This window comes from Aptenodytes forsteri, unplaced genomic scaffold, assembly GCF_000699145.1.
Source record: "Aptenodytes forsteri isolate BGI_AS27 unplaced genomic scaffold, ASM69914v1 Scaffold195, whole genome shotgun sequence".
Lineage (NCBI taxonomy): Eukaryota > Metazoa > Chordata > Aves > Sphenisciformes > Spheniscidae > Aptenodytes > Aptenodytes forsteri.
The window spans coordinates 3,390,456-3,403,548 of record NW_008795317.1 but is presented as its reverse complement, the minus strand read 5'-3'; the positions used below and the strand labels follow the sequence as shown (position 1 = coordinate 3,403,548).

Genomic DNA, 13,093 nt, shown 5'->3' with positions numbered 1-13,093 from the left:
GATGAACACAGGCCTGGTTATGGGACACCAGACTTGGACCACCCTTTCCTCCCTCTAGAAGGACACAGGATTCATGTATGTGCCATCCCGCAATACGCTGTATATAAAAGGCACATCCAGCCCAAACTAACCTATAATGCACGTATCTTCAATTGCCAATCAACCCAGAATTTAGCTTGAATAAAAACACAGGTTGTCATCTGAAATTACTGCCTTTTCTCAAATGCCAAAAAAGCCCCTGCTCCTGCACTGGCAGCCTCTGTGACCAGGCTGAGCCCCGATGGGCTGCTGCCCCTGTGTACCTGCTGCCAGCCTGGGACGGCAAATGCCTCTGTAGGACAAGCTTTAAGCACACAGATGAAGGCTTTGCTCAGTATCACACAGCTCTGCTGAGCGCAGAGGTGCTGATCTGGGGAGCAAGCTTCCTGCTGAGGCCTTCAACACAAGGAAATTATTTGTAGGAATAAGGTCAATATTTATTTATGCAGACGTTTTCAGGTCTGGATCACAAACAAGTCTCACATATCAAGACGACAGAGTTTTATCTCCTCCTTCTTCTCTGCGTTAATTGCATCCTGGACAAGCTAATGAGCATGACATTATCTAAGACGTCGTTACAGCGGTCACAGGAATGTTTCATCTGTAATTCCACCTCTGTGAATCAGCTCAGCACCTTCATCTAACTCTCCTTCATCTCCCTTTGCAATTGCTCACTCAGAAATATCCATGCTGGAAGGAAACCTCCCTGTTTATTACCCATAACCTATCTCTTGGTCATTTACTTTGTACGCAGTTGCCATCACAGTCCGTTATTTGCATTCCCTGGATCAGATGAGCCAAAGACAGGTCCTGTATTTTGGGAGCCGTGACGAGTACCTCTACCACTTAACTAAGTACTTCTTTCAGGAAAAGGGAGCTGAAGCTTAGCGCAGGGAACACATTTGCTCCATCTATATTAGTAAAATAAACTCTGCCAGGGAACATTCCTAGGCACAGAAACTTAATCCCACACGCACACTTGCTAGCATGGTCTCTGGCCCGGGTCTGACCGGGACCAAGGCTGCTCTCCCGCACAGCCCCCAGATGCGATCCAGAAGGCAGCACGGCCCAGGGACCATTTCCGACGGGCGTCCTGCGTGCAGCCACCCAGCCTTCAGGGAGTGCAAGAATTCAATAGTACAGACGTGGGCTGCACCGTGCTGGTTCATCTCCGAGATCAGTCAGGCACACTTTTAGTTTCCTGGTACAGATGTAGCCATGCAATCCAAAGTGTTTTAGATGAAGACTGCTGTCGCCTTGCAATGTCTTAGGGAGTTAACCTCAGCCGACGACACATCCCAATATACACTGAATGAGACAGCGCTGTCTTGATCAAAGCACTGCTGCAGTCTGGCTTCATTTTGGACAAATTAAGTGTGACCTTCGTGCTCCTGGTAAATTGCCAACGCGGTGGACAACCAGGGCTTGAGATTTGTGTACATTTATTTCACTCTTCCCCCAGTAAAAGACAAACAGAGCAGGAAGCAGTAGAAAACAATTACAAAACCAACCTATGATAAGGATCAGGAGAGAAATGTAACATCCTCCTATTGTTTAAATCCCAGTTGCAGAGCACAAACCTCAACGCCAAAAATCCTGGGCCTCGAGCTTTAACAAGTAAGAAATGTTTGAAGCTATCATGTAAAAAGCATATAACCAGCTACAATTAGATAACATGGACAGACAAAATAGCACAATATCTTAAACGCTGCTGAAAGGGAATGCTAAATGTTGTTTCTAAACCAAGATGTAATCATAAGCGAAGCAAACGTTTAATAAATGTGAATTGCACTGCATAGTACATAACCCGTTTCATGCTTGATGTTATTTTGCATTCATCGCTCTCCCAAAAGTCCTTTTAAAACAGTTGTTACTCACTCGAAATCTGTCTTCCCAGGAAGTCTGTAAAAGCTGAATCATCTCTAAAGGCGAGCCTAGTTCAGTGATGGTCGTCAGCGTGTCTGGGATGTCATTGCTATCTTGGTAACAATAGCCATAGAGCTGAAAAAAATCACAACCAGGCACTGTCAGTGTAAGTATCCTGGCATGCTTTTACGTTTCTCCGTGGATGAGGTGCAAAGTGAGCATTTCTTACAAGGCTCTGAGGTCTACACATTGTATTGCCTTGAAGTCCCCCCAGTAGCTTTTGTATCCTCTCATTTGAGTGACGCTCCCTTGAAACTCCCAAATTAGCTAGCAGAGTCTCTTGTGGGCATCGTAACAGCACAAGGCCAGTGAAGTGCCCGCTGCATACCCCTCTGTACAGGATCTTATACCAATGAATGTTTAAGAGGAAAAAAAAAAAAAAGATTAAAATATCCATGAATGCAGAAGCAGAATTCTATTTGAGGAAAAGTAGTTTAGCCTATGCAATACTTGGCTAAATAAGACTGATTTTCTGCTCAAAAGACATCGCGAAATAGCTTTTAATGACATTTCCCATGGGACTACTGTTTGTGCATTGAGTGGCAATGTGTATTTCAATGACACGGTAGCTTGAAAAGCAATTGAAATGCCAAAACTTAACTTTTCCCAGCCAGAAATTGCCTGTCGCTATACTTGGTGGACTTTTGTGTGCAGTATCGTTAAAGAATGGCAAATACTCCAAAATATTATCTACCAGCAGCTTCTTCAATTTAAAAGCATTTAAATGGCAATTTCGGCCATGCTCCAGCTCCTTCTTGTATTTACTTTCCAAAGACATTTGAATGATTAATTTTCACTTGCACAAATAATTGCACAAGAAGAATATTTAAAGACTGTGGAGAAGAGATGTCTTGCTTTATATGGAGTGGGACAATGTCTGACAGGGCTGGGGGACAGGCTTTTACAAACTCCCTGCCAAACCCTGGCAGACAGGCAGTTAAATGAGCCTGATAAGGATCTGATTGCAACTTTCCAGCCAGAACAGCATGCACATGAAATAAAATTAAATGTAATCTCTGCCCCCAGTCAAATAAACCATACAGTAAAAGGGTCTGTGTGAAAATGCAGCATTAAAAAATGCCCTGCTGCTATTCCTCTACTGCCTTGCCCCGAGTAATTTGACTTTTCAAACCTCTTAGTTTTAAAAAGCTCAGGGAAGATGATGGGGGTCTCCTCTGAGCGGAGGGGACTCGGATATGGCCCTGCAGAAGAAGCCAGGCTCATGCAGACGAGAATGGGGACCGACCCTAATTCGCCAGGAAAGCAGAGAGCCAGACTAGAGAGTGCCAACGCTGGAGGGAGCGGGGTGAGGCTGAACACAACCCCTGTGAGCAGATTCGAGTATCAAGCACATTCTTATGGCTTGTGACCCTCCCAGACAGAAAAGCAAAGACCAAGCTAAAGCAGCAAATACGGCGTTTGTTATGAACCGTTCTGCTAGCTCTGACTGTAGCTGTCTACATTTAAAGGAAAAAAGGGTGCCAAAAAATGTAAAAGAAGTAAACAATTTTTCTTTTTGGTGTAAAAATGGTGCTGCGTTTCAAAACAGCTGCTTAAACACGGACATTAACCTAAACAAAAAAAGAGCTAGAAGATTTTATTTTAAAACATGCCGAAAAGATTTTGGCATCGATGCACAACAAGAGAATTTGTGATAGATGCCAATACGAACATTTGAAATAGGAAAAGGGACCTTTCTCTTTACTGCCACAACCATGACAAAGATTGCAACCGCAATCATTTCTTAATCTAGAGCCATTCAGACCGGACTTGGGTTTGTTCCTTAGCATCCGTGACGCCATTTTTGTGCAGCTTATTGACAGCCGTTAAATCTTCGTGTGCCGCTAACTATCTTAGAGGATCACGTCAGCACAATTCTGTTTAAGCCTTCTGAACTAACAAAAAAATGAAATTAAATTAAAATATTTAATACAATATATATCTTTTCTCAGAGACAAGCTGGATTCTGCTTTCCTACGAGGTATTTCACGTCTCTCTTGCGTGGGAGTGTGGGGGCAGACTAAGAAGGCAAGAGGCAGCTCGGTAGGTTTGAAAACCCTCACTTCTGAGTGTCAAAATCTAACATCTGTTTCTGTATCATCTGCAGAGTTTAGTGCTTGTCTTTAGCACAGTAATACTATCCGTTGGGGAAAAAGCCATAAGGGAAATTAGCAAGCAATCCAGACTGGGAAATGACAGTACCGCAGTAACTGTTGGTTCACAGTAACACTGAATACAAAAAAGATCTCAGTCTTCATTACGCATTCTCAACGTTTGTGAAAACCATTCCAGGGATAGAAATACAGACGACAAACAACAATTATACGTTCATTTGATTATAAAAACATAACACATACATATCTGTACACACTAAATATTGAGAAGTTAGTCTTACTATCTATTTATGTGCATATGAACACAAAAGTAGAAATTAATTACAGTATCTATTTGTGTCTATTTTATCTCAATCCATGAATGCCAAAAGTAATAATAATGATTTAGATTTGTTCTCAGAGAGCTGGAACTTTGCTCGTAATTCTTTCATTTTAGTATCCAATTTGTACCTTGGCTTCACTCTTCACTGCCCAAGTATCTGAGTATTTGGTGTATATTTTAAATACCCATTTAATCACTTCAGTCATTGTGGAAGCTTAAATGACCTGATCCAGTTTTGGTTTCATATTAAATTGCTCTTTATTCTCACAAGAAAATTTTCTCGCATAAGTACTGCTGAACTTAATCAATCTTACAAGCTGAAAAACAGTACTGAGCAAGTTAGCGTAGGTCTAACTCAAAAAATATATAATCTAACCTGAGCCCTTTATTGCTTTTACTTAAGTGAAACCTCTCCAGATGCGGTGTTATTACATAATTATATAGAGTTATAAAAGCACAGAAGTCTGAGATATAAAGGATTTACTGGGCCGTACTTATACTTTTCTAAATGAACTCCTGAAACGAAATGCAAAAATGCACATGTAATTACATGGCCATATTTGTATGTGCAATTACCATGATTACAAACTGGGCAAGTCCCAACAGCCAGTTAAGCATCTAAAATAGTTACATTCATCCCCTCCTGATGAACCACCACCCAGCATACAGATGTTACAAAATACAGAATATATATAGATGCAAAATATTCCAAGACAGTAATTCTTAGGCCTTTTGTTTAAGCAGCTGACTTATTAAGAGACAGAAACAAGTACAGAGGTACTACGCAAAATACTTTTTTTTCCCCCCTTCCTTTTGTTTTTGTCCAATCCATTTTAAGGTCTGAAATGAGACAAAATGGTTTGTATTCCCAGACGGTGAAGTAAGAAACAGATAGCTGGATGCATACAATAACAAGAAAAATAACCACACGGGGAAACTGAATATAGCTGGAAGCAAAAGATGAGCCAAAATATCTCCCCTATCTAAAATTCTATTAGGTTGGACATCATTCTCAGCGTTGCAAAGCTACACTTTAGATATATTCAAGAGTGATGGTTTTCATACGCCTTTTCAGCATGGTTCCAATTAAATGAATGGAAAGAAATACAATCCCACATCTTTTTGCTATCTCGAGTCACTGCATTTAAATGCCACCCCAATATATTTTTGTGTAGAATCTAATAGCAAACAGTCACAATAGTGGGATGCCTTTCTGTCTGTTTAGAAAAACATATGCCAGATATGAAATGTTGACCTGTTCTCACATCATATGCCGTAATTCATTTCGAGTAGCCCTGTTTACCGAATCCTTCCCTCACTGTTTGGATTTTCTCAGTCATAAAGGCTCGGTCCTGCATTAGCCTTTATGCACCCAAAACTCCCACTGACTTCAATAGTTTTTAGGCACGCTGGGCACACAGGGTCAGCCCCTGCTAAAGTTATATTGCTTTCTAGGAGCCCATATCCCTACAGCCGGTCAGTTCACCTCCCTTTACAATTCCCTTTTACTACAAATTATGGGGACAGAGGTGCCCCTTTCAGAGGAGCTGGGGCGGGGAGGGGGGGAAGGCGAAAGCAGAGGTCAGACCCTACACAAAAGCCGACAAGCTTACTGAATAAAAACACAAAATAAAGGAGCTTATTAAGCTGTCATCAGCAGGCTAAGTCTGTGCAAACAACGGGCCCTCCTGCATTAGCGTAGGCACCCTAGCCGGATTTTCAGAAAAATAAATATCAAGCCAGAACCTCCACCAAAGTGTTACATTTCATTTAGAGAGGCTGCTCAGCCGGGAACGGGGGGCCTGGCCACCTTCCCCAACGGGGACTCCGCCGGCTCGGCTCTGCCCGGCTGCCGGGCTGCGGCACAATCGCTGCCCCGGCTACTGGAGGGCAAAACTCCCCTGTAAAGATCAGGCCATTTCCCTAAAAATTACAACACACCGCGAATCTTTTTCTTTGCCTTGCTAGGTTCTACCCTTAATGTTGACAAATTTTAGATTTTTCTCTACAACCATAAAAGCTGGAAATGTCCCCCTTTTTTCTTTAACGAACATGAGATTTCCATGACTCCAGGAACAGGAACTTCGAGAACACCGTTTCCAGCTGTAATATAAGTGACACGCTCAACTGCATTACACTAGAAGTAATTTCTAGAAACCCAATTCTCTGCTCTTTTCATTTGGACTTGCCCAAACTAACTACAGTAAGGCCTAGCTGCTGCCCACAATAGAAAAGGGCAATTAAAAAAAAACCTCACTTTTATGAAGAGCAACAGTAGTCAACACTTGCCACAGCCTTTAATTTCAAGAATACATGGACACACGGTTACTTAATCAAAACTCCTTGTGTCAAGACTGTATTTTGTAGCGACTTGGTGCCCAGGGGAAATAAAAAGCTCCCACTGACATTGCTAGCCATTTGATGAGCCATTTGTTTGAGCTGCCACATGTCAAAACCAGAACAGCAGATTTTAGAAGCTCTTGCCCCTTTATTGCTATCAAAGCGAATGTAATATTTTTTATGCAGCCAATACTTGGATTCACCTTTCATTCCTGGAGCACTGGGACAGTCCCTGCGAGAGCAGGAACATACGGCACTGCTTGATACAGCTATGATTTACCAATACATGATTTGAGACGTTTATGTCACTCTAAGATCTAGTCATCCCTCGGGCTTTAAGTATTTCCCTTCATTGCTGATGGTATATACATATATAAATATACACATACACACAAGCACATATATGTATATATTTGTGTATATATGATATGTATGCATATGTGTGTTTCTATATATAATATATACACATATTTGTATATACATTTTAGTATTTTTTTATATATTAAAATATTTTTATATCTTGCCATACCTACTCAGCCCAGAAGCATCTGCAAACCTGTAACATGCATCTCCCTGGAAAAAGGATGGGTTCCCTGAAGGGCCTAAACTTAATAAAGATCAATCCAACATCAACCTTCCTGCTACAGGATATATAGAGATGATGCACGGGAAGTGTGTTGATTTTCCTCATTGAAATCTAGCAATCAAGCCCTGCCAAGTGCTGAGCTTCATTGGAAAAAGACTTTCATACAGGGTGTCCCCAGCACCACGGAGAACCTTTTAAGAGCAGGACCAAAACTGTGTGCTGACAGCTGCGAGGCAGGAGTTCCTCTGCTGCTGGATACTGGAACCGAGAGCAAGCAGTGGGTAATTCAAATATTGAACTCTAAATTCACAGCTCTGCCTAGGCTTTTATTTACAAATGCATTATTACAATTAGCACTAAGCTCCAGAAGAGCTAGAAGGTACAAGGATCTCATACCTGGCACTGTTACTAAACATGGAAGTTCATTAATAGAAAAATTGGCATGTATTATTTAGAAACACACATGTATGTATATCTAACCATTTCTGTTAGTATATCCACAGAGGTCCACAGACATCTCCATATATTTTATATGTATGTGTGTGTATACATAGCCATATATACCTGCTGTTCTGACACATATTATCTTGGCTATAATCTTATGATTTAGTAACGTTATCTCCGTTTTACTCTCCCTGCTTTCCTTACACTCTGAAGTGGAAAATTCCTCTACTAAAAACATTTACAGCACTTTGAATTTGCATTGCACTGCACAAGCTCAAGGCCCAACCCTGCAAATATTTAGTCACACAAGTAGCCTACTCTTGCAAAGCCTTCCAGTGAAGACAGATAGATCACTCATACAACCATGATTTCAATGGAAACGGGCTGGTATCACTGGAGGTGCAGTTCATTATCTTATAAATAGCCAGACCAGAAGCTCCCCTGACCTCCATCCACAGGACTGTATTCAGTTCCACTGCGTTGCCAGATTAACCCTTCGTTATGATGTGATTTTGCATTACAAAACTATCAACCTCTGTGCATCGCATGTTTGGAAAAGCTTGACTTGGATTCATTAGACCCATCTGTATAATTCTTCTTTCTGAGGTGTCTGAGCCATATCACTCTGTACTTTAACATGGCGAGCTTTAAAATAAGCTTGGAGTCTATCTGCAGCTACAGAGTCCAAGAAAAAAGCAACTCTTTCCAAACTATGTTGTTCCACATTTGGCCTAAAACAATATAAAACATCCATGTTTGGTATCTACTACCTAAACTGAGTGGTTCAGCTGACTGTGACAAAAAATAACAACTCCTTTAAAATTAGTCTAGAGTCAATATTAGTATTAGCATAGTGCCTGTGAGAACTAGTTCTTGTCAAGTTTTTCATGGCCACCACAGAAATGAAAAACTGCAATGGGAGTTAGATGCCACAAGGCACTGAACTGAACCATCAGATGACTGTGTCGGCACAAAAATCCATTAAAAAGACCTTTAAAAAACCCAGCTTGTATGTCTGACACAGACACTTCATAAGCCAGGGCTGCAACACTTCTAAGTGTGGGCCAGCTTACGTCTGAGTCCACCAACACGCTCTGTGTCTGTGCAACGAGCAGAGGGCCAGAGGAGCAGAGCTCTGTCCTTCCAGGAGTCATCTCCTGCCTCCTTGGCTAACCACCACAGCCCTACCGGCCCTTCCCAAAATATGGCTGCAACGAGAAGACAGGGCATGTACAAAAGGCAGGATAGGATAGGATAGGATAGGATAGGATAATTTCAGTTGGAAGGGACCTGCAACGATCATCTAATCCAACTGCCTGACCACTTCAGGGCTTATCAAAAGTTAAAGCATGTTATTAAGAGCATTGTCCAAATGCCTCTTGAACACTGACAGACTTGGGGCATTGACCACCTCTCCAGGAAGACCATTCCAGTGTTTGACCACCCTCTCGGTAAAGAAATGCTTCTTAATGTCCAGTCTAAACCTCTCCTGGTGCAGCTTTGAACCATTCCCACTCGTCCTATCACTGGATACCAGGGAGGTTTACCTAGCTACCTCACATTTGGGGGGAGGGAGGGAGTGTAAAGAGAAACTCTAAAAAACATGTGCTTTCCCTTGCAATTCTGCCCTCGTCGTAACTAATTTCCAGGCCAGGATATTCACAGGATGGAGTGGCCTTGTTCACTCATTGTCGCTCCTATGAAAAAAGGCAAGCAGCAAGGGAGAACTGGATCGTACCCACAGCATCCCGTGGCGACCAGTGATCTTCCCGAGCCGCTGTGCAAAAGGAGCAGCGCTGGGCTCCCCTGAAGGAAACTGGATGAGGTTGCAAGTCATCAGCTCCCATAAAGGAGGCAGAAATTCAAACCAGAGTCTTCTGGAATTATTTACATGGCACATAAAACTGAGAAGCAATCATAGAAATCATTTAACAAATGATTGGGATTAGTTTTATGAATGCTGCTTTCAAAAGGACGGACGATGTAGCCCTTTTCACTTACGTGATGGCACGTGCCTTATGGAAAGCTGTTCCTGCCAACAGCTTTGCAAGTTGAACACCCTCTGCCATCCCATGCAATTCAATGGGAAAACACGTTATTTGGCCACTTCAGCATCAAGACGCACAGCTTGCCTTCCAGTGACATGAACGGTTAGAGCTGGTTTGCAATTGTATCAGCTCTGCACTTACAGCAGCTCTGGAGTTCTTGTTAACAGATCCTTTCTTCACTCCTAAAAGTGCAGGATAACATCTGGGCCTTTTGGGAAGCAGTCTCGCAATAAAGAAGCACTTTGTGTAATTCTTCTTTCCTCGCCAAACCGCATCTGTCTGCTCTCTCTGCCCTTCTCCACTCCACCCCGAGCTCTTTGGGGCTGTGGGGACATCTGTTAGCAGCAGCGAGCTGTCTCCACTGAGCCATCAGTAGGTGGCACTGCCTGCTTTTTTTCTCTCCACCCATGTAAACGTCCAGTGCTGACACCCTATATCGACCACCACTAACAATTTTGAAGGATGCCCAAGTGACTTAAACACCTTGTGTCCTGCAAGGTGCACCTATGGCAACGTCAAGCAGTGGAGTGACTGGGACAAAGAAGCAGTTCCATCTCTGCTCGCTGGGCAGCCGTGGTGGCAGCTTTACCAGAGGAACAAGGTAGCGAGCGAGCAGTGCAAACCTCTCCTGCCACCTCACCAGGATTTGGCAGGCTCGTCTGCCCGCGACCTGAAGTTCCTCTGATCCTAATGCCAGTTAAACAGATGGTGTCAGCCCGGTCTTGCACCGTGTGTGGTGGCCTCATTCATTCATCTTTAGCCAACCTGTCCCAAGAGCAGCTCAACTGAGCTACTTTAGAAAAACATCAGAAAAAATTCCCTGTCTAAACCAACCCCCCTACTGATGGCTGCATGTGGAGCGCCTGGTCAGACCCCAGCCAGCCCCAGCCCCAGCCTGGAAGGTTAATCCTCATTAGGCGCTTGGTTTTGAAAGGTTTGCTCCCAAGAGCTGTGAACCTCCGCTGCCCCATCCAAAATTCAGCATGACAAATTCTCCATGTAGTCACCCACCAGCTGGTATCAGCAGTCACAGCACTCCTTCCAGGCCAGCCGCTCCCAAAGCTGTCATGGTCAAACTCTAGCCAACTGCAGATCAAGGCTTGTTGCTGGGAATCCAGCACCATTGCCACCACAAAGGGAATTCAACGCCCACCCGCTGGCAACAGGGAAGAGGTCCATGAGTAGCTGTTTCCACCATGGCTTGATCTCCCCTCCTTTCTGTGAAAACAACAGCGGTTTCATGCAAGAAGGATGGGGAAGGACCAGACCTTCGAGTCCATACACTCCCTATGCAAATGTATTTGCACTGGAAATTAATTGTATATTGACCTTCTTCAGACTTGGAAAGACCGTCTACTTCCACTTGGAATAAGCAAACTGTATACAAAGCTTTACTATTTTAATTCTCACATTAAAATTAAAAGTACCCTATCCCGCTGGCTACGCATATGTATAGGGAAACGATCAGGGTAAAATGTCTGTTAATTATCACATGTAAAGAAAAGAAAATCTTATTTAAAAATAGGTATTTAAAAATATCATGACCGGCTAGCACATCTTAAGTCTACTGAACTTGTCAACAGCAAGGGACGTATTATTTTCAGTGCTATTTTACTCAATGAATTTTCTAAGTGATAAATATTCTCACTGTAATCATGACCATTTAAAACAAATCAGACAAATACACTAGAGCTAACTGAACCAATTCACATAGAAACTGCTTTGACATCATAACTCGGATGGTGACTTTTTTAGTGTTGATGCCATCTCGCTATTTCATCTGCGTGTTTTAACTTTACACTAAAGCTAAATAAGCCAAATGAAACGGCCTTGTCCGGGCAGTCAGCAAACCAGCGGTTCTGTTAGCAGCTGGTGTCTTCCACCGGCTTCAGACAAAGCCAACCCTTTTCCTTGAGCTTTTGTGTTTGTTTTTAAGAAAGCGGTAGCTCCTTCTTAAAAGAATCATTGTGAACTCACACTAGAAGTGCTGATAAACAGCTGCCACAGAAATAAGCTTGCACTTTTCCAAACGTCTGCACTTTAAAACCTTGCCTCCCCTCTCTTCAGCTTCAGCAATGCAAAGGAAGAAAGAATTCCTCCAAAGAACCGCTTATGCCCATGAATGGCTACAGCCTTAATTCTGATACTCCAGGGCTATAATTACATTATTACAGTAAATCAAACATTGCCTTTGTGTCTTTACAATCGCGCTCATTGTTTGAAATTAACTGCAAATGGTTCGATTTTCTTTTCTTCCTCAAATACGGGCAGGGAGGAATTAAAGCACACTAAATCATCTTCCCCACTAAAATGCGTGGAAAGCCAGGATTCAGACAGCAGCATTTGAACTTTGCAAGAAAAGAAACCGCAGCATGGAGGGAAAGGAAGAGATCAGGCACCGCATGTGACACAGAGCGACTGCAAAGCAATTAGGGGGCCGCTAAATCCTCTGTTACAATAAATCAGTGACCCGCTTCCCCGTCTTCCCCAGCGCCCTTCATTATAAAATCAACTTTAATGAACTACGTAGCCCTCTCTTCCCCACTCCAAAGCAAACGCCTTGCCACCGCAGTCTGCACCTGCCCTTCCCAGCGGCTGCCGCGCCAGGGAGCCTCGGGCAGCCCCGGTGAGCTGCAGCGGGCCGGGGGCTGCCTCAGGTGGAGGGGCCAAGGAGGGCGATGGCCCAGCGCTGGCACTTCGGCGGGCATGCGAGTGATGGGCAGAGCATGGAAATAAAAAGAGGAAGGCAAGCTGCCTTCGCCTCAGCGTTGGCTAGTGCGAAACCACCCTCCCTCTTGCCGGTTTTCCACGTTTCTTTTGATAGACTTGATTTGCCACATCTGCCGGAGCTGACACATCTGGCTCCTTCCCCAGGCGGAGGGCACGGTGGATATGTCAACATGTTGTCTGAAGGCAGTGGTACTTTCTGGAAAGAGCTCTTTTCCCCTCTATCATATATTGTACAATAATCAAGTCTTTTAAAAGGATGGCTAAAAAAAAAAAAAAAAAAAGCTGATTTTGACAAGAGACAGGCCGGAATGGGAACTGCTGAGACAGTAAGGAACAAGCCTGTTATCTTACAAACTACACTTCAGGCTGTCAGCTGCCAGAGATTTACCGGAAAACCCCCTTTCCTAGGACTGAACCTACACGAAACTTTTATTTCCAGCAAAAGAAACTCATGAACGCATTCACCCCGAATAGCCCCTGACCGGGGCCGGGGATGCTCCAGAGCGGCAGGGCGCGGAGGACAAGGCAGCCCGGGGGAGGGCGG

General features: G+C 43.5%; 1 protein-coding gene across 1 annotated transcript in view; it reads right to left on the bottom strand.

Annotated features, from left to right (window-relative positions):
* Nucleotides 1-13,093, bottom strand: part of PKDCC (protein kinase domain containing, cytoplasmic) — a 42,893-nt gene that overhangs the window by 20,528 nt on the left and 9,272 nt on the right. The window contains exon 3 of the mRNA XM_009279634.1: nt 1,918-2,040. Within this exon, the coding sequence (XP_009277909.1) occupies nt 1,918-2,040 (123 nt within the window). The remainder of the gene's footprint in view (nt 1-1,917; nt 2,041-13,093) is intronic.